General features: G+C 40.0%; 1 protein-coding gene across 9 annotated transcripts in view; it reads left to right on the top strand.

Annotated features, from left to right (window-relative positions):
• The window catches only part of LOC134220600 (voltage-dependent calcium channel type A subunit alpha-1), a 283,554-nt gene that overhangs the window by 201,636 nt on the left and 58,289 nt on the right, over window positions 1–23,629 (top strand). For all 9 annotated transcript variants that reach the window (XM_062699693.1, XM_062699692.1, XM_062699696.1 and 6 more), the window contains 4 exons: window positions 2,961–3,111; window positions 18,032–18,159; window positions 18,231–18,433; window positions 18,507–18,715. In XM_062699693.1, coding sequence (XP_062555677.1) covers window positions 2,961–3,111; window positions 18,032–18,159; window positions 18,231–18,433; window positions 18,507–18,715 — 691 coding nt within the window. The remainder of the gene's footprint in view (window positions 1–2,960; window positions 3,112–18,031; window positions 18,160–18,230; window positions 18,434–18,506; window positions 18,716–23,629) is intronic.

Here is a 23,629-nt window from a genome sequence, read left to right as displayed (position 1 = left end):
CTCTCCGAAAATGTCGACTGGTCATTTGGCCGAAAAATTCGTTTGGCCTAAATAGTCGTTTGGCAGAAAAGCCTTTTGGCCGAAAATGTTATTTGGCCAAACGGGTGGATATTTCTGACCATATTACGCGTTCAATAATCAACATTTGGCCGTTGGACCAAATGACATTTTCGACCAAATGGTCCTATCTGTCGAACAACCATTTCAGCCGAACGACATTTTGGGCCTTATATCCCATTCAGCTCAACGACATCTCTTGGTTCTCTGTGCAAGAACAGCTGATGTGGTCATAATGGAGTAGCAACTACGGGCAGTCAATCAAGATCAAGCTCAAGCTGAAATTATTAGTCGTTTTGGCCAAATAACAAAATTTCAAAGTATTTGCAATGAAAAATCCGAAAATAATTTTAAAATGAATGTTTTGGAGAAGTACAGAGAATTCTTGGGAGAAGTTCGTCAGATTTTTCCGACGAAATTCTAAAGATTCTCCCGTTGAAGTCTTGAAGTCTTGAATGTTATTTCTTGTGGTTACGACGTTTCATTTTCCATAAAGATACTTCAACTATCATGTGGCTCCATATTTATCAAATAATCTCATCCCTTACTATAATGAATAAAATTACCTTTTAGGGCAAAAGGGGGCATAATAACGCTTCAAAATTTGAAAAGCATATAAAACTTTCTATGAAGTGAATGTCATAAAAGGAACGTTTCATCATTTCGAACGATTTCGTGAAATTTTATTCAAAAAAAAAATCGTTTTTTTTTGCCATCCAATTTGTGGTCCTCCGATCATTGTGCAGTATTTTGATAGTGCAAAAAATTTTGATAGTTTTGAACCATTGCCAACTTTCCGGATTGAAACGTTGGCAATGATTTAAAATTATCATCATTTGTACGTGATTGAAAGCCGATAATCTTGATTATTGTTGAAATTTTTGTTTTTCCTCAATTTTTGACGTCCTATGCACCAGTTATTTAAGAATTCAGAAGGATTTGCCCTAATAAGAACCCATATTTAGGTCAGTCTCCAGTAGCCTTGCGAGCAAAGGCTTAAGATTGACAATCCGGAGATGACGAGTTCGATTCCCGGTCCGGTCTAGGGTGTTTTCGGGTTGGAAACTGTATCCATTGTACTTGCCACATAAGATACATACTCATGCAATAGCGGACATAGAAAAGCTTTCAATTAATAACTGAGGAAATGCCAATAGAATACTAAGTTGAAAAGCAGGCCAATTCCAGTTGGAATGTAGAACTATTGAGGAAAAAGAAAATTCAGGTCAGTGCCACAACTGGTATGTACATGCGTTCCTTTTATGAAAAAAGAACAAACCATTTTCTTAGGAACAGAAAGGGAAACCTTTCGCTTGACGTACTGACACCACTCAAACGGCTTTTGAATATTTTTCAAATAGTTTTTCCTTATTATAAATTGATACAATCACTATATTTTAAGCTAAAGTAATGGTAAATATTGATTCATTTTTCTATAATTATTTACTGTCGACTAATCCAATCCAATAGCCTAAACGAACAAATGTCACATAAGTATAGAGAATAGAGCATCTCTTGCAGTATTTCTATTAAAACATTAGTCCGGACTAGCAAAAATAGAATAGTTCCATGAAAATTGTTTTTTCGATAATACAACCTCGTCGATTTTAACATTTTCATACTTTTTTATTTAGTGTTTTTTCTATTTTCAAATCGACCAAATCTCACACTCTCCTAGAAATCAGTTGCCTCGAGTCAAAAACAAAACATAATCAATAGATTTCATAATCTACATAGAGACCGATAGAACCCTAGTGAGATGAGTAAAACTTAGGACTATTACAGCCCGAAACAGGTACAAGTAGCTGGTTATGACCTAGTTTACCCACCCGAACCCCTCCAGTGTAGAGCGGATGCCTTTCTCACTAGCTCTCCGGCACAGTGTGATAGCTCGAGCCGGGCCACACACACGCACAATCACAAGGAGATAGAACACATTGAAAGCGAGGAGGATTCCCCAATAGGAGTATATGCCTTTGGTATTTTTGATTTACTTTTTCGTAGACCAGAAACGGAGAAATTCTTTCTGGTTTTTTCATTAGATTTTCATACGTTTCGTTATACCGTACTTATAAAAGGTTTCAATTTTAAAAGTGAAAACTGCATGACATTTTGACGTTAGTAATCCTGAATAATTGATTTTTTATATGTTGAAAAAATAAAGCAACATTTTTTATTTGAGACTATCTTCCATTTACTTCACTTCACAAATAATCATAAATTATCTAAGAAAATATGGGTCTAAGGGATTGGCAGCTCAATTGAAACCTTTAAAAACTTGTATAGATATGCATCCCCTGTTCATGCTTTACGGTCCTTTGTTTAATTTTTTAAAAGTTATTTTTCTAGTTAATGATCGTACCTTAGACGATATTATAGATATAGCTTAGGAATTAATATCATCATGGTCTTATAGTTATTTACTTTAAATGCTAGTTTCATACAGTAGTTGTTAAGCGCAAGCTCAGTGAAAATAGTTACCTCAAATAACTTAGAATTTCCTTAAATTAGATTGTATTTCAGAATTTCGTCCACATTAAATGATTAAACAATTAAACGATAAATTCCACCTTTAATAGAAATTTGCGAAAGGAATTGACGAAGCTATTTTGTATTTTAAACAGTTCCCGCAGCAAATAAATATGCTTTCATTCTAAACCTTAACGCCTAAACGCGTCTATAAACCGAAAATAAACGCCTAGCACACAGCCTTTTCAGCAACATTTCCCAAAGCTTACACCACGAGAACACTAACTACTTAATTGAACTGATCATTTACACCTCCCTTTTAGTCGATTAAGGCCATTTAAACCCAAGCTAATCCCCAGCCAGATTCCATTCAACTAATGCAATATTGTTCATCCCCACAACGTTGGTGACCCCGGTGGAAACGGCAACATCAGATGTGCAACGGGCGAGTCGTGGCCGAACATTATGCTGGCATGTCTCAAAGGGAGACCCTGTGACCCGAGAGCAGGCAAATCGAACGAAACCTGTGGATCGACGCTGGCCTATGCGTACTTCGTGTCGTTTATCTTCTTCTGTTCGTTTCTCGTGAGTATTTTTTCGAATATACATCCATAAGTAAGAACATTGCTGAAGTGTCAGTTTGAATTCCTACTGTTTTTATATGTTCTACAGTACTCTACTAGGGCAGTCCTAGTTCATCTGAAATATCAGCTATGATTAAAATTATTATGCGTTTCTATATTTATTGCTATACACTGAATCCTGTTTTTAAACGATTTACATTTTCTCAATTTTGCACTTATCCTAAATCTTTACCGCATATTAATTACCATGTGATTTTTATAATTATTTAGGTTTTTGATACATGTTGCAAAGACTTTGGTGTCAAATTGAAGTCACACGATTAAAATTACGATCGAAAAAAAATCGTGTAAAAACAGAATCCTGTGTACTTAATTCACTACTAGACGAAACTACCCGATCTTGCTCGGGTTTTATGTTCGATCTGTCAATCATTTAAAGCTTGATCCACTTAGTATTTGGCCGCACGAAATTAGACACTTCTTTGCCGAAAAATCACATAAAAAGGTGGTTCAGGTTTTATTATACAGGGATTTTAGTAAACTTCGAAGGAAAAAATTTCGAAAAATTATTCATTGGCATTTCGGATGAATTCTCGGACTTTTTTCTCAATACCACTCGTTATTTTTGCACAGTAGAACGATGAACTTGATCTGCCATTTTTCACACCACTTCTCCATATAAGATGGTTTTCTGATTGTTTTGCCCAAGGATGTTAACGATCATTCAGTAATTTGCGTTCGATCATTTAGTAGTTTGTCAATAACACATTCCAGAAGCTGAATTTCAAATCATGTTGAATGGTGGACTTCTAGTGCGAAGGTTTTTCTACAACTTTGCCTAATGGTTCGTTACTAGAATTCAACTAATAACGTAGTTAGAGCGCAAGTTGCAGTAACCTCAACTAAATGATTGGAATTTTGTTATCATTTAGTCTAAGTTACTAAAACTATAGCTAAAACTTTGTTACTAGTGGAATTCAAACAACGAACCATTGGGAAGAGTTGTAGAAAAACTTTCGCACTAGAAGTCCACCATACAGCATATCTTGAAATTCAGCTTCTGGAATGCAGAGGTGCATCCTGAACAGAACATGAGCCAAGAGCGTGCCTTGGTGTTCTTAGTTTTGAACTCTGAACACAGTTGAATTGGTACGCAAGCAAAACGATCATGAAACTAAGATTCCTTAGATTTGAAACTACCTATGCAAAAACATACGAGCATGCTTGATTTCTATCCGTTAGATGCCCACGTGTTCATTTACTACCCGAAAAATGTGTAGCATGCCGTCGCTTGAACTTGTTTGCCTAGGATACAAGTTGCTAAGTTAGGTCAGTGCTCTTGAACAGTGTGCAGTGTTCAGAACGTTTTGAACATGAACACGCGTTCTCGTGTTCAGATGCATCTCTGCTGGAATGTGTTATTTACAAACTACTAAATGATCGAACGCAAATTACTGAATGATCGTTAACATCCTTGGTTTTGCCCCATTGCTTAAGTTTCCCTCTGATAATTGCCTAATATTTTTCGTTGGGACGAAAATTTGGGCATTTTGGTGGGTTGATAGTTTTTTTCAATAACGTCATTATCATTCGGTTCATACCATTCCATTACATCCCGTCTGTAACGGCAGCTTGGTAAGTCAGGCCAAAGCAACACAGGATAGTCGTGTGATTGAATGGATGGCAAAAATCGCTACTGAAGACACTCCTTCTTGTATATTTGCCCATTTATGGTCGCTCCAGTGATGAAAACTTTAGTTTTCTTTCCACAACTGCAGCTGCTTTGACATACCATCAATGTGTGGGAAATCTTGCTGCATAGACATATTTCAATTTTCCTGGGGCATTACTCTTCCATTTGGCAAGGTAAAACTTGCGTCCCGGGAATTGAAAGTCCATTTTAATATGATGATGGATCGACTGTAATTGAGATATTTCGGGATTTTCTTGGCATGCAGTCTTAATTCGAAAGTCAAAACAGGGTTTTACTACTGTCCGACGTTTCGGCAATTGTGAGGACAAATAGGCGAAAATTACCCAAATGACACGTTAGTAACAACATTTATTCAATTATTACATTACACTAATCAATCTTATACAAACAGTGATACGAAACCGAATACCCAAAGACGGATTTATGTTAAGACAGACAATTTTGACAGAAAACAGACCACTAGTAAGTTAACCAACATACAAAATTATGAACAATTATAATAAAACTAATTTTTATAGTTCTCCCATTGAAAAGGCAAAATACAATTGCCGAAACGTCGGACAGACCCTGTTCGAACAGTAGTAAAACGCTGTTTTTACTCTGGAATTAGGACTGCATGCCAAGAAAATCCCGAAATGTCCATTTTAATATTAATTTCATCGCCCATCAAAATACATCAATTGTATTTCGTCAGAACTTGCTCGACCAGCATTCTTGCGCGATGTTTGGCAACCAGGTTCTGTTTCAGGGTCCTGTTGGGATGCTTACTGACATCATACGACTTGAAACCTTCGCGCCGACAGATTATTTGAGCTGTGCTGTACGGCGCAGTGAACCTTTTCGCTAAATCACGAAGGAAATCCCAGAATTGTTCCGAACTGCTCTGCAGACTTTCACTTGTAGTTTCTGGTCGTATGTTCCATTTCTACGGTTGTTTTGTTCCACGCGATCCAGCAATAGTGTTTCCAAATAATGTTTGACAGTTTTTACAAAAGATATTTTAGTTACTAGATAAAGATTGTTGCTTCGGTTCCCTTTGTTCTGCTGTCCGAAACATTTCCTTCATTGACATTTAGATCCCCTATCCTCGCCAGCAAAAGACGTTCCGGACAGCGACGACTGCGACAATGTTTATCTTGTAACTAAAATATCTTTTCTTTTTACAGTCAATTTCGGTAATTTTAGATACTTTGAAATCATTCCTCCTGACTAAGGGTATGCGATAACACACTTTTTCCTAACGAAACGAAACGAAACGAAATTTAAAAGGTCTATGTTGATTCGGATCGAAACGAAACGAAATAAAGATTTCTTTCGATATTTCGAAACGATACGAAATCAAGGTTCATTTAATTCGAAATTTTTCGAAACGAAATTTTATTTTTTTTTTCCGCGGAATTTTTATTAAATTGTTTTTACATTATGTACGCAATTCTGATTTCACTTTTTCGAAGTCGAATAACTGTTTTGCGACCAAAAGAGTCACAATAACAGAAAAGGAAATCTGTGATAAATCGCCACATTCTCGCCGAATATACCATTAGCGATAAGACAATACCCCAGCATTTGTGCCGCTTTCAAAGAAATTCATCGTGGAGCGTGTGTTCCCGAATCTGATCAATTTTATATCAGTTTTATATCAGTAAGTATATACAAATAAAGAAATTGTGGGATTTTTCATATACTGATTCAAATTTCGTTTAAAACCTTAGTTCACTTAAGAATTATGTAATTATGCTAAAGCATACTTCATATTGTCTTGTCAGCGTGGACTAAGTACTGACTTAGTCAAAATTAGAAAATGAATGCTTAGATTTATTTTTTTTACTAGCTGTATGTACCCGGCCTTGCTCGGAGTTGCCAGTTTGATTTGAATTTTGTTCACAATCGGAAAATGAATAAACCAATTGGTCAACAGGATAATTGTGTTTTCTTATGGGTACTTCATTATTTCAATAAAAGAAGGCAGATTTCTTTAGAAAACATTGACTGATTTTGAAAAAAGGATCAAACCCAAAATCGCCTTATTCAGGACAAACGTCTATTTCTAAAAAAGGAAAAACAGCCACCGATGCCTTATTCCGGGCAAACGTCAATTTTTAAAAGAGGGATCACACTAACCATCCAGAAGGAAACACATTAATCATTGCTTTTCACTGGACAAACCATGATTTCGATTAAGGTTTGACTTGATCGATAACTAAGCAATACCACTTCCCCACACCCTCGCCTTTTCCATCCTTAACCCACTATCGTCGTCTTTTTAATATGAAGAATGTGTGTTCCAAATTTGGATGAAATCGGCTAAGGGGAGATCAGAAGTTACATTGAGGTGATTGAGAACTGAATAATCCCACTTTCTCCACAACCTTCCACAACCCTCCACAATGATTCCATGCGAAGATCTAGAAATGCCCACAAATCTGCAATGTTCCTTACTTACAGCGCCGTAGCGTGCGGTTGGCCAGGTTGGCCTCCGCCAAAGGCTCCAGTTTTTAGGGGGCGCCGAAATCAAGGATTACGCTATAAGCAAATGACAAATTTATTTAGTTTAGGGTTGGTACAATGGTAGAGGTATGTCTTATGACAAGTAAGAGATATGTGGAATAATCTAGAGCAAGCCAAAAATATTGCCTTTTTTCCACATCAACATGTTATATGGATTTGTTTTAGTTTTGACTGCTAATCCGATTTCTCAAGGACTTCCGAAACCGGTTACAAGAGGTCAGTAGAAAAAAGAGAAAAACAAAAATATAATATTTAACAAGTTATTTGACAATCATGGATTTTGATTATCAACATTGTGTGAATCGGATTATTTAAAATTTTAGCTATTACATATTAGGGCCACCGAGGGATTTCCGGAGCCATAATGTTTGATAGCAGTGACTATTCGCGAAATGTAGAACTTATTGAAGCAGTGCAGCATACATTTAAGCGTTTTTGTATAGAAAATTCTATTACCCTTATGAACCATATCAGAGAAGAATAAGTCGCATGCACATCACATCATTAACTCAGCGCGTTCTTGATGTGTCTACGCTTCATCGACTTGTACATGGATCTATTCACTGCAGCATTACTAGTGACCTCCAGTTTTGGTTTCCCACGCATGGTCTACGTCAGTTGGATCTATTCTACATCTCTAGATCAAGGACAAACCTGAGAAAAGCTGCACCTCTTTCTCGTTTATGCCAGACTTACAACGAGGGCTACAACGAAGTGGACATTTTTTTGGAGCATTCGCAATTCAAAAGGATTATCCGAAACTAGCAGCTTTGCTAAGCTTTAATTCTTTATTGTATTGTGGTCCGATTATTGGGTAACCCTGTAGGACACTATACAATATATGAGATAAATAAATAACTTAATTAACTAAAAAAAGGACAATTCACACTCAAATTCATTGGTTTGAATTTATTCAGCTTTTTTAAGTGGACATCTTTAAAACGTTACATTCATAATAAACCGACTGACAACATTTAGAAGTGCCTTTTGTTCTAATATCCGGAAGTAGTGGTATGGATTTTTGTGTAATTTATAGTTCAGGTAAATTTCCCGGTTTTTGTTTTTTTTTTCATTTCTTCTTATTATAATCAAACTAGTCGACCCGGCAGACGTTGTCCTGCATAGTAGGCGAAAATGCCCATGCGAAATTCCCATACGAATCTTTGTTTTAGTTTTTCACAATTTACTCAACCTTATTCGTGATTTTCGGATGAGGAAATATCATATAAACCCGTCGGAAACGATAACCATCATACCTGCTGAAGGAATGAAGAAAATCTATCGAGCCGTTTTCAAGTTATGCGGATACGATCACAGACCATTTCATTTTTATTATATAGATGTATATTGGTCCGGAGGTGGACGGCAATTCCGACCATTGAACAACCCACTGCATAGTTCAATTTTATCGACACAAATATGTACAGGAAGTGACTTCAAACTATCGACAGACACAGTCCTGAGTTAAATTTTCCTTGATGCAAGCAGATCCGTTGGCGAATTCGACCACCAACTAATCTACACACCATACAGTTATTTTTGATTTAATTTGTCCTAACTGGGTTCAGTGGTCCAAAGCTACATTTTACTTGATCCAAATAGGTTCAATGGCAACTCCCGGCCACCAACAAACGAACTCCAAAATATAGTTTTCCCTGATTCGACTAGATTCCGGTAGAAACTCTGACCTTCAACCATCTCACCCCAGAGTGAAATTTTATTACCTCTGTTAGGTCCAGAAGTGGTTTCAAAACACCGTCAGACCCACTCCAGAATCGGATTTTCCTTGACGCGAATAGGTCCGATAACGATTCCGATAATCGACCGACGCATTTCAGAGCTGAATTTTATTGACCCAACTAGACCCAGCGTAGGCTTTGAAAAAAACCTTAACATTATTAATGAACTTCCAGCATGGCTCTAGAAGGTCGCTTAAATAACTTGTGAAATAATAAAAAAAAGTATCGCCAAATGGAAACAAATCTTCGATGGACATTCTGCAATTCAAATGAACTTCAGGAACAAAAGTTCTTGTTCTCTTCACAGTATTGAATGATGTTTAAAGCATCTTTAAACCACTAAACCTTCTAATTTTACTGTTCATGCATTTCAAATTGTCAAATTATTGTTGAATTTTCCAATTTTTATAATCAAAAGAGGGGCGCCAAATCATGGTTTCGCTATAGCGAAAGGCGTGCTTATAGTGCTTATAGTCAATTTAGGATTAGGAGAGGAAAAATAGTTTAACACTCATTGTTATAAGAGACCAAGGAATGCTCTGCATCTCCGTGAGCGCTACGGGAAAAGAATCGTTGGTTAGTTGAGAAGGTAGGGGAAGAGGCCCCTCTGAGGCAAAACGCCTTTTGTGGTTTCCTCCATATTCACCGTCATTAAGATGGACGTAACAAAACTAGATCTAAACTTATGTAGGTTAGGCGAAAAAAGTTTCAAAATAGTGTATGGAAAGGTCGGAAAAACCGAAAATTTCCACATTTTGAAAAAACATCTAACATTTTGGCGAGGCAAACGCCCTATTGGCACTAACCTACAAAGTACTTGCGTCTCCACGCTCTATCCATACCAGAATGCTGATTCGCCGACGCGTGGCGCTTTATTCCCTAAGAGCTGCCAGCTAAAGGCGCTTTGCCTTATGAGTTTTTCGGCAATAGAATATCACCATTTTTTTTTTGAAATGTGAATATTATCAATATGATTGAGATTTTTGACAATTTTTGAATGGCATCAATTAGCTATCTTGTTTAACTGTTGCTTAATGTAAAAATAGTCATGAATAGCGTTACAAATAAGACAATAAAGCAGTGTTTGCTTAGCTAGGGCATATTGCCCCCCCTTCCCCTAATTCTTGTGAAACCCCTTGGTGAGCGACAAAATATGTATTACGAAGTTATTTTGAAAACAAGAAGACGAAAACTGTGTTTCAAATCAATCCAACGCAAGATCAATGTGTTTCGTTCAATAATCTTCTACAACACGATCGATCCTGCACTAAATAATTTTGTGCTCTTCGATGCAGACATTAGTTTTATCACTTTACGTTCTCCCATACTAGTTGGCGTGATCAGCATCAACACGATCGATTGCACACTGGTTATACAAATTTCTGCTACGCGAGGTAGATTTTTTTCACTTCGCGTTCTCCCGGACTAGCTGCCGTCCCATGACCAGCATCCACATGATCGTTTCCGCATTCATATAGAAGAAAACTACATACGAATTTGTCGACTAAGAATGAGGTTATGTAGTAAGCGTTAATAGGAATATTGTATAACCTAAAGTTTTGAAAACAACTTTACGATTATGTTCAGCGGCGCAGCCAAAATGTTTGATAATATAAAGTATGGTTTAAATTTGTTTCGAAATTCCGCGGAATTCCGTCAAATTTCGTTAGAAGCTAGTTTTTTCTAGCGAAATTTTTGTAATTCTACGAAACGAAACGAAATCAAGAAATCAGATTTCGTCATGCTCAAATTCCGCGAAATTCCGCGGAATTTCGTTTCGAACCACCTGAAACGAAATTTTTCGAAATACCGCATATGCTTACTCCTGACCATGTTGGATTTCCACCGTGAGTGTGTCCCCATCTCTCGCGTTCCCTTTCCGATAACTTTTGAACGTGAGCATCAATACTGATGAAACTTTCTGAAAATGAAACGTGATTTATTTTACTTCTCGGTACGGTCACCAGAGGCGCCGCAGTTATTGGAAAGAAACGGCCAAATACTAAGTGGATCAAGCTTTAGTTGATTGCAGCGTCGCACTCTAGATCGATTCCAGTTCGAGCTTGATGGCATGCTTCAGAAATCATGAAAGCGTTGCATTTAAACAATTTTCCTTGTCAAATTAATCAATTCCTATTATAGGGCACTGCACGGAAAACCCGTTCGTGAGTTATAGTGCTTCAAAGAAAATTCAAACTTTTTTTTATATATAGAGAAGAAGAAGAAGACTAGACGAATCTGCGAGATCTCGCTCGGGCTTTATTTTCGATCTGTCAATCATAATAGTTGTTTGCAGCGTAGCACTCTAGATTGATTTCAGCTCGAGCTTGATGGCTTTCTTCAGAACTCATGAAACCGTTGCATTTTGATAATTTTACGACTTTCCCCTTCAAATTGATCAACTCTTGATATGTACAAAAACTCGATTAGAATCGATTAGGAAGGAAATCAAATCGGTCCATCCGTTTGTAAGTTATATCTCCTCAAAGGAAATACAAACTCAATTTTATGTAAAGATTATTACTATTTTATACATCTTAATTGTAACCAACGTAATATCTACGGTTATTTTTTGATTGTTTTATTGAATTATATGTGGTGTCAGGCCATTTGGTAAAACACCATTTGGCCGAATGCCGTTTGGCCGAATGGTTGGAACAAATTTCATAGATTGTGAGCTAAGAAAAGTGAGTAATGATAAGTTAGTAGTAGCTCTGCATGAAGTGTAGAGCGAGCAGTGAGGAATTGGACATTTATCATATCTAATGAGGAAATAGAAGTAGAGAAATAGACAGTTGATAAATTAAAAGGGAGAAGAGAGAAGAGGAAATTGAGAAGTGAAAAATGAGAAGTGAAAAGTGATAAGTGAGTAGTGACAAGTGAGAAGTGATAAGTGAGAAGTGATAAACAAGAAATGAGAATTCATACCTGAGAAGTGAGAAGTGAAAAGTGAAAAGTTAAAAGTGAGAAGTGAAAAATGAGAAGTGAAGAGTGAGAAGTGAAAAATCGGAAGGGTGATTTGAAAATTGTGATATTAGTTTTTATTGCTTCCTTCGTTTTGTCTTCTGCTTTCTACCTTCTATCTTCCAATTTTTTCTTCTTTCTTCCTTCTTCTTCTTCCTTCTTCCTTCTTCCTTCGTTATTCTTCCATTTTCCTGTTTCCTTCTTCATTCTTCCTTCTTCTTTTTTCCTTCCTGCTTCTTCCCTATTCCTTCTTCTTTCTTCCTTCTTCCTTGTTCCTTTTTCATTCTTCCTTCTTCATGCTTCCTTCTTTCTTTTCCCTTTTTTTTATTCTTCCATCTTCTTCTTTGCCTCCTGTTTCTTTTTCTTTCATCATTCTTTCTTCTTCCTTCTTTCTTCTTCCCTTTTTCTTCCTCTTTCTTCCTTCTACCTTCTTCTTTCTTCTTTCCTCGCCTTCCTTTATTCTTTCTTCCTTCATCTTTCGTCTTTCTTCTTTCTTCTTTCTCTTTCTTCTTTGTTTTTTTCCTTCTTGCTTCTTCTGTCTTCCTTCTTCCTTATTCTCTTCGCTTTGTTCTTCTGACTTCTTCCTTCTGCACATTTCCTTCTTCCTTCTTTCTTCCTTCTTGTTCATCTTCTTTCTTCTTTCTCTCTCTTCCCTCTTCTTTCTACCTTCTTTCATCTTCTCTTCTTTCTTCATTCTTCTTCTTCTTCCTTCCTTCTTCTTCCTTTTTCTTTCTCCTTCTTTCTTATTCCTTCTTCCTTCTTCCTACATCTCATTTCTCACTTTTCGTTACTCACTTTTCACTACTTTGTACTTATCAGGCATCTCATTTCCCACTTCTTAGTTCTTACTGCGCGCTTCTTACTTCACTCAATAAGAAAACAAATTTCTTACTTGTGTGCTCACCTCTTTCATTCAATTCGAGCTAACACATACCACTCTAGTCATTCGACCTAACTCTCGCTCTGGCATCCCTTATGGGACATTTTACTTAGGTTCCCACTTCTGACATACCATGTGAGTCTGACTTGGATGCTCACCTCGATCATACCATGTGAGACTGACTTGGATACTCACCCACACTCCTCTGCCACGCCGCGGGGTATCAGTAGTCATAGGAATCAACATTCCTACGCTACTCCCAGCACGGCGTGTGCAGTCATTGAATACACCTTTTCATTCACCCTTTTGCCATGCTTCGAGGTGACGATCTCGGTTGCCACCCGCTGCGCCATTACCTCTGCATGGGTAGACCATTCACACACTTCTCCGCGTTCGGCACTTTTCGCTCTAACTAACCAATCACAAGTTAGTACTGCTTGTCGATTGCTGCTCGGCGCGCCAGATTCTCTGCAAGTTGCAGGCAATCTGAGTGGTTGCAGTCGAGACTGCGTTCCACTTCTCCACCGCTTGACCCATCCTCTGGATGATGTTATCCGGAGTTGTGTACCGGCCGCAAATTGCTCTTCTTTCGACGTCGAAGCGAGGATATACGAACAGTATGTGCTCTGCAGTTTCGTCAACATCTGGGCAGTCAGGGCAGATGGCGACCTTCGCGTGCCCAAACCTGTGGTGGTACTGTCGGAAACAGCCAGATGGAAGTGCACTTCCCCATGGAGTCTCCCCACCCAGCTTGATATGTTAGGAATCAGACGGTGAGTTCACCTACCTTTCGAGGTGTTATCCCACTCGCGCTGCCATCTGGCAACCGAAGTCACCCTGGTACGCTAGCGGACTCTTCTGGTGCCACGTAGCTCAAAACACTCCTCGTCTTCCCGGATGACCAGCCGACCAGATGCTCGCTATCACGCAGGATGCATCGTGCGATACCGTGCGGTAGGCCGATATCACTCTGAGACACATCAAGCGGTAGGTGCTCTCCAGTTTCTGCAGGTAACTGGTTACCCCCAGTGCTTTTGTCCAGGACGGGCCGCCGTACCTAAGGATAGATGCGTCAACGACCGCCAGTAGCCTACGTCTACCGGCACACATCTTGGATCTGTTGGACATCATCCTCGATAATGCCGCCACAGCAGTCGAAGCCTTCTTGCACGCATATTCGACATGGCTTCCGAAGGTAAGCTTGTCGTCTATGATGACCCCAAGAATCTCCAAACTACGCTTCGAAGTGATTGCGACGTCTCCCACGTGAACAACTGCATGTTGTGCCGACTTACGATTGTTGACGATAGCTACCTCCGTCTTATGTTGAGCGAGCTCAAGGCATCTCGCACTCATCCAGTCCGCCACAGTGTTGATCGCGTGTGCTGCGGTTAGTTCTACTTCGGGGATTGACTCCCTATAGACCTCTAGGGTTACATTGTCAGCAAAGCCAACGATCTTCGCACCAGGAGGGAACTTTAGCTTCAGAACCCCGTCATACATCAGGTTCCATAGTACCGGGCCCAGGATTGACCCTTGCGGGACTCCTGCGGTAATGGGAACACTTTTCTGACCGGCATCGGCCTCGTATAGCAGCACGTGGTTGTGGAAGTAGCTTTCCAAGATCCGGTACAGTCCCACCGGCAGGCTAAGCCGGCGTAACGAGAGCGCGATGGCATCCCAGCTTGCGCTATTGAATGCGTTCTTCACGTCCAGTGTCACCAACGCACAGTATCGAATTCCTCGCCTTTTCCGTTGGATCGCTACCTCTGCAGTCTTTAGCACTGAGTTGATAGCGTCCACTGTGGACTTACCCTTCCTGTTGAGCCTGTTGAGGATGATCCTCTCGAGCAGTTTCCCCCGTCGTGTCGGTCAGGCAAATTGTTCTGTACGCCGATGGGTCGCCCGGAGGCTTCCAGGCCTTCGGCAGCAGTACCAACTTCTGCCTTTTCCATCTCTCAGGGAACGACACTCATCTAGGCATCTCTGCATAGCTAGCCTGAACATGTTCCAGTTCGCTATGATCGCTGCCTTGAGTGCACTGTTTGGGACGCCATCAGGCCCTGGAGCTTTGTTTATCGCAAGAGAATTAGTAACCCGAGCAGCACAAGTCAGACTGAAATGGTTACAGCAACTTGATTGTGACCAAATGTAGTCGCATATCCGTTGCAGTGGCCCATGTGGAACATGTGTGCTGCTAGGGAACTCTTCGTTCGTCACTGGAGCCACCATTTCGGCCACACCCCCAGCCCCTTGCAACGCAGGAGGCCAGGGACTTGTGGCTCGCGACGGGAAGAGTACTTTGATAATCCTCGTCACTCCACGGATTCGCGTTGGCACCTTCGCACAGGTTGACGAAGCACGCTCTCTTGCTGCTCTTAATGGCCTTGTTAAGGGCCAGTCTCGTAGCTCGAAACACTTCACGGCGGACCGCTCTTTCCTCCTCGGTGCGGGCTCGTTGCATCCTACGTCTAGCCTTGAGGCAGGCTGATCGTAGGGCTGCAATTTCGGCACTCCACCCGTAAGCCAGGCGTCTGCCATTTATTGGCAGGGCTTTCCTCGGCATAGTAGCGTCGTACGTGCGTGATAGGACAGCTATCAGCGCATCTCCGCTTAGACTGTCGGTGTTGGCCTCCAGTCCCAGGGCCGCGGTGAAAACTTCGCTGTCGAAGGGATTGGACTTCCACCCACGGACCTGACAGGGATCACTCGCCCTCGGATGCTGCACACCATAGTTGATCTTGAAGCGAATTGCTAAGTGATCACTATGGGTGTAGCCCTCGTCTATCCTCCAGTCCAGGTCAGAGTCCAGACCGGGGCTGACAAACGTTACATTTATCCATGACTCGGCCCCATTCCTACGGAATGTGCTACTGGCTCCGTCATTGAAAAGCAAATGACCCTAAACCATTATATGCGTACATGTGCATCATGTCATCGTACTGGAGAATATACTCGATCAAATTGACTGGCCGCCAAAACTAAAACATGATCATTCCATAGCCGAATTCCCAAACCTTTCCCTGAAAACCACTCATAAGATTTTTGTTGGTTTGAAAAAAAAAGATCGTGTGTTGAAATGTGGGTTACAAATAAATCACAGTTACATTCTTCTCATGTTCGGTGGTGACTGTCGTCACCCAGGTTGCCAGAACCACTTGTTGGCGTGGACTGGGTAGGTCTTCGGGTAGTGTGGTGTTTTTCCCATCCGACAAAAAGTCCTCTGCTTAAGCCACTCGGTGGCTAAGGTGACGGGATCTTGATTCTTAGCCAGAGTTTTGCATCCGCAGCTGCGACCTCACTTCTGATAAAAGAGCTTATTCTGCAAAAGCGATGTTCGCGGTTATGTTGGGGACCCACATTACTGTTACTGTCCAGTGCAACTTGCATGGCTGTGAAGAATGGGTATCCATTGGTTGGCGAATTGAGGAGTTTGAGAAATTCAGGGCGTGGCCATCAGCTCTCGGTTTGACTATTGCTCGAAAGATTGCCGCAGCTTCGGCAGAAACAGCGGAGTACAGATCTAGTAGGCGCATAGATCTGTGCTCCACTGTTTCCCATAGTTCCCTTCAAAAACGATCCCTATTCCAACATTGCCTCCAGCCTTAGATACATCATTGTACCAGATGGTCAACGAGTGGTAGCTTCGAGTTTCTTTGGGTAAAGAACATGTTAGAACCCGTTCAAAGGTTGTACTTGAGAGAGAGAGAGATCTATCTTGGATTTGATGGGCCCAGGCGGTGGTTGCTGCTGGTTTGTTCTTAAAGGATATTAACGATATTTGTGTTCCGATCTGCACTCGGAAGAAGCGGTCGGACAAAAATTTAGTGATGAAATGAAGCAGTTTCTTTTAGGATTTCTGTTTCTCCAGGATTCCTGAAGTTCAAGTTCTATTATGAGCCTTAAAGCCATTGGCTATATCCTATTGGCTCCAAACATCACTCCGTATCTCGTCTCTAGGAATCTAGGAACGCGAAGTATGTGTTGTTACCGCGCCCAGGGCGGAAAGCATGTTGTCTCGTATAAAAACGGCCGGTTCCCGCCAAGAAATCCGTATGCCAGTTGTTTACCATCCCCTCCATCCTCCAAGTCATGGCCGGTATCTGGTGGAACCTGGAGAGCAGAATCGACGGAGACAAGGTGAAGATGGTTCTTGCGGAAGTGGGATGAATATTTTCGTAGTTTTTCGACGGAACTCGGAATTGGTCAGCCAATGCATCAGCTTCAGCTCGGGTTTCGTTCACTTCGCGTTCGATCTTGTCTCAGAATAAGCTTTTCCGGTCTGCTTACTCATCTGCATCTGCCCATCGTGGTCTCCTAGTTACTTCTACTGGGGAGCCGTTGATATTGCGGAAATGTCGATGACTGGCTCCACACTAGCTCTGAGGAATGTGAGTAAGCCGTCGTTTAAAACCGTTAAACCGGATTTCGACAGAGCGTTAAAAACATGTTTCAGGCATGGTGATAACCGTTCACGTCTCCGAGAGGGATTGTCGACGATGGCAACTGCTGGACTACACTGGGGCATCTCTTACTAGTGTGCCAGAATTTTTAAAAAGCGGTAACAACGCATTGGGCTCGGGAAATAATTTCAAGTCAGTCACTGGGACCATCCGAAATTGTACCTGATAAGGTCCCGAGCATGACAAGTCAGTCAGAAATGGTTGCAGCGTTGATTGTGACTAAATATAGTCACATATCAGATGCAGTAATGTATTGAGGATAAGGACATGTGCATGGTGATAATGGATACTGGAGTGCCATCACTGAACTGGTTCATTTTGAGCAGTCGTTCGAACTGTTTCTGCTGACCTTCAGGCCATAGGTCGACCCCTGTTCTCCATGTGCGCACTCTCTATCACGCCGCCAAAATAGAACCCGACGGAGAGGCGGAGGAAAGGTTTTTGTGATAGTAGTCCGTTAACTTCCTGCATACGCAGGATCTACAAGGGTCCAGATGTATTGCCAGGATCCATACACTGAAAAAGGTGGAAGAAATCTACTTCCAGTGAATTTTTATTATTATCTTTATTATCTTTATTACCGAGAATTCACCATCACGACAATTATTTGTACCGCTATCATTCAACATGTATCGTATTTTCCTAATTTGCAGATGTTGAATTTATTCGTTGCTGTCATCATGGACAATTTTGACTATCTGACACGTGATTCCAGTATACTCGGTGCTCATCATCTGGATGAATTTGTACGGATATGGGCCGAATACGATCCAAATGCTACGTGAGTTAAAAAAAAGCGTAATTATTTAAGATCTCGTCCACTAATTTATTTTTCTGTTTCAACTTTATCAGGGGTAAAATACATTATACAGAAATGTATGATATGTTGAAAAACATGGATCCTCCTTTGGGATTTGGTAACAAATGTCCCAACCGACTCGCCTACAAAAAGCTCATACGAATGAACATGCCACTGGACGCCGAGGGCAAGGTCGGCTTCACGACGACCCTGTTCGCGCTGATCCGGGAAAACCTCAACATAAAAATGAGAACTGGTATGCGCTGTGTTTCAAAAAGTTTGACACGACATATCCAAATTGTTTTCATACTTTTCCTTATCCCATCCAGCCGAGGAAATGGACCAAGCGGACCAGGAACTGCGTCAAACGATCAGCCACATTTGGCCGCTGCAGGCGAAAAAGCTGCTGGACCTGCTGGTGCCACGGAAGGACGAACTGAACACGGGCAAGCTGACGGTGGGCAAAATTTACGCCGGGTTGCTCATTCTGGAGTCCTGGCGAAACACAAAGTTCGGCCAGATCGAGTCGGACCTGCCGGTAAGTAAACTGCATGCGGATAGCGACTGGTTTAGTTTTGTTCTTAAGTTGGTTATCGAGAAAAAAAATATCGATCGTGCCCTTCAATTCATCTTCGAATAAATTATTCTGGAGATGTAACAGTCCAAAAAAAGTCACGTAAAAACAATGTAATTTAATTGTAATCTCAAATCAAGTAGATTCAAAAACCACTATTTACCAGTGAGAAAAAAAAGCTTAAAATGGCCTTGAAGTGCAATTTAAAATATGATTGGATTACTTTCGTTACACTTTAGTTTCAACATACCAATTCATGTTGTCTGTTTCGGTTTAATTTGTCTATTGCCAGAAGTCTGAGTTAATGATATTTCTGAGTTATGATTATTGTTTTGACCAGTTTTGAATCCTACTGTTGTTTCGTTGCACTTCAACTAGTGGAGTGTTGTCCGATTTAATGATGGAATCAATAAGTAAATTGAGTAAAAGTTTTTTTTTCAGTTTCCATTTTATGTTGTTTCTGTTCGTTGCAAATATAGAGTCGTTCTTTATGCGATTTTTCGTCGTCTAGCAAAGAGTATTTGACACTGTTTACGTACACTGTCTCTGTCTTTGAACTATCTCTCTGTTATTTTGTTCCAGTTCTATTCTATGTTTAGATTCATTGTTTCCCTTTGTTCATAATCCTTTGTTGTACCATTCACTCGTTCTCATTTATTATAGTTGACTTATTGTTTATTTCATTTTGAAATTGCTAACGCCACATTTGCAGGTTTCTGTAACATTAGGGAGGGATAATCGCAATGCCAAACAAGGAATTGCTATCACTTTTCAAACAAAACTATTCCAAACTTTCAAAAAGAACTTGGTTTTAAAACGTAGGTAGAAAAATTTAATTTAGTTTATGACAACATTTTTTATTTCATTCAAAATAAATGCACACTATTCAATTATACCAACTTCGTAACATCACGGCCGTTCATTTTTTCAGGCACAAGATGCAAGCAAAAATAGTCCCACGGCCAGACTGCCGGTATTACTCACTGTTTTTATTATCTTCCTCTTATTCAATGCTACAAATCGAGTTGTTTTCGATTTTGTTTCCTTACGAACTTCCTCACCTAAACAAAAGATACGCTTCCGTTTGATTTAATTAGTTTCCGTTTCAAAATTTTTTTGATTACCATATTATTCCGGTTCAAATGCGTGTTGTTTTCCGATAGTTTCGAGTTATTCAGTTCCATTTTCATTTGTCCGATTATTTATCTTTCATAATGCGCACTTTTTCACTTTTGTCGAAAAATCGCTAGAATAGAATAGATAAGTGTGAACGAATTTGAACGAACACATTTTCTATACGAGTAATTCAATACGATACCCCGGCCAAAAACAATTACATTCATTACTAAGTAAACTTATCGCTTTTTATTATCTCAACATTGACCACTTGGGTACACTCTCACACTTTTTTCTAGAAAAAAAAGACACATCATAATATATAGAATAGAAACTTCAAACGTAGTCACCACTAGCATTTCTCATACGATAGATGAACACGAATGCAAGCAAAAGTTTAAAGGGATTTTAGAATTCCATGTTTCTCAGTAACATAAATCAAGAAGGACCGGCTTCCTAACAAATACTGATTCGGCTGTGCACATTTCTTTAGAGAAGTTCATCTGAGTCTAGTTTGAAAAAGTCCAAAAATAGACGTTGGAGATTTTTGTAGAGATGGTAGTAGAACTCTTTGATATCGGCAGGTGGTTTCACTGTTCGAGCGTTAGAAGGAAATTTTTCGTAGACCAAACGTAAGTAGTTTTAGTTCTGTTTTGAGAATTATTTTCTCCCTTCGAGTTCATTGCATAATTTTCAATTATAATAGTTTTTCCACAATTATGCCAGCCCCCGGAAAATTTTCGTACGTAAACATATACGTATACTAATTAAATGACCCTCACTTCATCCCTGCTCTAGCTTCGCATACCCAAGACTGCTAATTCATTGCAAATGTATCGGAAGTTTTATTATCGTCTAAAGGACTTACTCCAATATTTAGATATAAGTCGCATGTCCTGTTTCTTTTTCAGTCCAGATCAAGGACAGCTCCTCAAATTTGTATTAAATCCAAAATTTTCAATAATTGTTTGCTAATACATGCAGAAAGTAACATAAATTATAGCTAGAGTTAAGCTCATTCTGGTTTTTACAAAGTATAACATTGTATCCACAGCAAACCTAATATGAGAACGTAAAATACGTTTTCTAATGAAAAACCACTTAAGGTCAATCACGACAGTGTTAAAACATGGCTTCTCATTGGCCGTCCTAGCTCTCATATTGAGTTTTTGATGGCACAATTGTCATTTAATAGAATTACTAATTGATCCTGTCTTCTGACTTTTCAGTCTAAAAATTATTCAAACGGGTTCACATTTGCATTGCCCGACATTTCGGCCCGTTTATTGGGTCTTTTTCATGGGAAAAGCTTTTTGCCGTGCTCATAGATGTTAAGTGTACGAAAAACGGCTACAGCTTTTCTCTTGAAAAACACTTAAAAAATGGGCCAAAACGTCGAGCAATGCAAAAGTGAACGCATTTGAATAATTTTTGGACTGGAAAATCCAGAAGACAGGAACAAATATCGCAGTCGAACTATAATCGATTACTAATTGATTTATTAATTTAATAACTATTAAGATGAAAAACTGTTTTGATGTTGTTTTGAAATCAGATTCTGATGCTATTCAAATTTACCCTTTCAGAATGGATGGGTTATATTTGTATGCCCAGTGTTTTATATTGGCTGTGTAAAATCACAGAAGAGAGATCCTTCTCCAGCGAAATTGTTCATGCTGGCTTTACAGATAAAATAACGTAGGTCAAGTTTGACATATCCTTAAGTCCCAGATATCCGAAACCTTGAATACATTTCACGTCTGAGAGCATGAATTTGAAATATTTAAATCCTTCACCACATTGTATGGCAGCTCGGAACATTCAATCCGGTTCAGTCATCCTGAACTTCAAGCCAGATCAATTTCCAGGAATAGGAGATGATCGAGGTTCTTCAGAACATTTTCAAGTTCAACCGCTGGTAGGATAACCAACTTGATTTGGACCCCTACACATTTTGGACCCTCCTGGTGACATTTTTCTGATTTCTAAACTAAAAACAATTCCGCTGCTAATTCCCCATTGGCTTCAGGAAATTAATATTGTTCAGCATCTGTTTCACTGGTTTCCCGTGCGAAAAAGCGATATTTAGATGAAATTTCGAGGAAATTAGTTTGTTCAAGAAGGCGAGCGTTACAATGCGTTACGCTTAAAGGCTCCCCCAGACCTAAACGATTTCATCGCCGCGACGGCGACAACTAGTCGCCGCGATTCTATCGTTCGGTCGCTGCAGGCAATGTTCTACTTACGCTTCCATATCAATGGCGACAGAATCGATGTCGCCAAGCGATAGAATCGCGTCGCGACTGTCGCATCGCGTGTGTTTGGGGGAACCTTAAAAGTATACATCACTGAAAATCTCAGAACATGCACAATAAGTTTTTGTCGAGATTGTGAATTTAAAACGGAGGAATCCTCTCATTGATGCATCCCAATCGAAAGATAAGACTTGGCTTCGGCTCAATTGACCAGGGTAAATTAGAAATTCGACTTTAAAGAGACTAAATTAAGGATGTCCAAAATGTGTACATTTGGGGGTCCAAAATATGTTGCACTGTCCAAAACGAAAAATATTTTTATTTCAGAAAATGGCAAATTTCACTGATTTATCAATAACTGAAGCCCATTTCGAATTTCTATTTCATAAATAAGACTATCATCTTTGAAATGGTGTCATTTCCGCCCATATCGAACCTGTATTTCAATAGATATAAGCATATATTGGGATGCACTTCCTCTAGGGGTCCAAAATAGGACAGTTACCTTATTTACCAGATCAATCGGGATTTATATAAAGGTATATACCCAATCCAGTTCAATAAGCATGTTGGCATCATTTTGAGTATTTTATTTTCAGACTAAGGCCAGAGTGGCCTGTGCAGTGCATAAAAGTCTTCCCCATTCGGTTCGTTTCATGGCTACACGTCACTAACCACGCCATCTGCGGAGGGTCCGCAAATCGTCTTCCACCTTGCTCGCTGCGCTCCTCGCCTTCTTGGTTTCGTTACCGATACAAACTTGTGGTGGATGGCTAACATTATTCTCTCTTGAGTCTCTTCATATCATGTACTTCGTTTTCGACGTATTGATGACTTAGTTTCTTTTCAGTTTGATGTAGGCTTATTCCATCTTCTCAAAGTTACGTGACATAATATTAATGTCGTCGATGAAACCAAATAGCTGAACGGACTTCGTAAAAATCGTAAAAATCGTGCCAATCCCCGCCCTTTGCATTACTTCTTCCAAAGTGATGTTGAATAGCAGGCACGAAAAACCATCACCTTGCCGTAACCCTCTGCGCGTTTCGAAGGGACTTTTCTAACGATGCTGCAAATTCCCAGAACTACTGTCTTTTTGGATACTATGGAGGTTATAAGATAGTTCCAGCTATCCTAAGGATCTCAGAAGAGATTTTGGGACAATTCCGGTTGCTGAGATAACAACCGGAATTATACGCACATCCTTCAGGTGCCACATCTGCTTTAACTCCTTCGCCAAGTTGTGGTACGTCGTTATCATGTTGGAGAATGTCGTTTGGACATTATGGTCTAGCAGTACAGCAATGCCGATGAGGGTTACCCGCTTCATCCTTTTGTCGTAGACCACAATATCGGGCCGATTGACACGAATGAGGACATCCGTTGTGATCTCGCGATCCCAGTACAGCTTCACGGAACTATTTTCCAGAACCTGGACAGGCACATATTTGTAGTAGGCGACAAACTGGTTAGCCAAGATGGGCTTTAAAGTAAGCTGTTCGTGTAC

The sequence above is a fragment of the Armigeres subalbatus genome, chromosome 3, assembly GCF_024139115.2.
Source record: "Armigeres subalbatus isolate Guangzhou_Male chromosome 3, GZ_Asu_2, whole genome shotgun sequence".
Taxonomy (NCBI): domain Eukaryota; kingdom Metazoa; phylum Arthropoda; class Insecta; order Diptera; family Culicidae; genus Armigeres; species Armigeres subalbatus.
The sequence above is the reverse complement of the archived record's forward strand: the minus strand, read 5'-3'. Positions and strand labels throughout refer to the sequence as shown.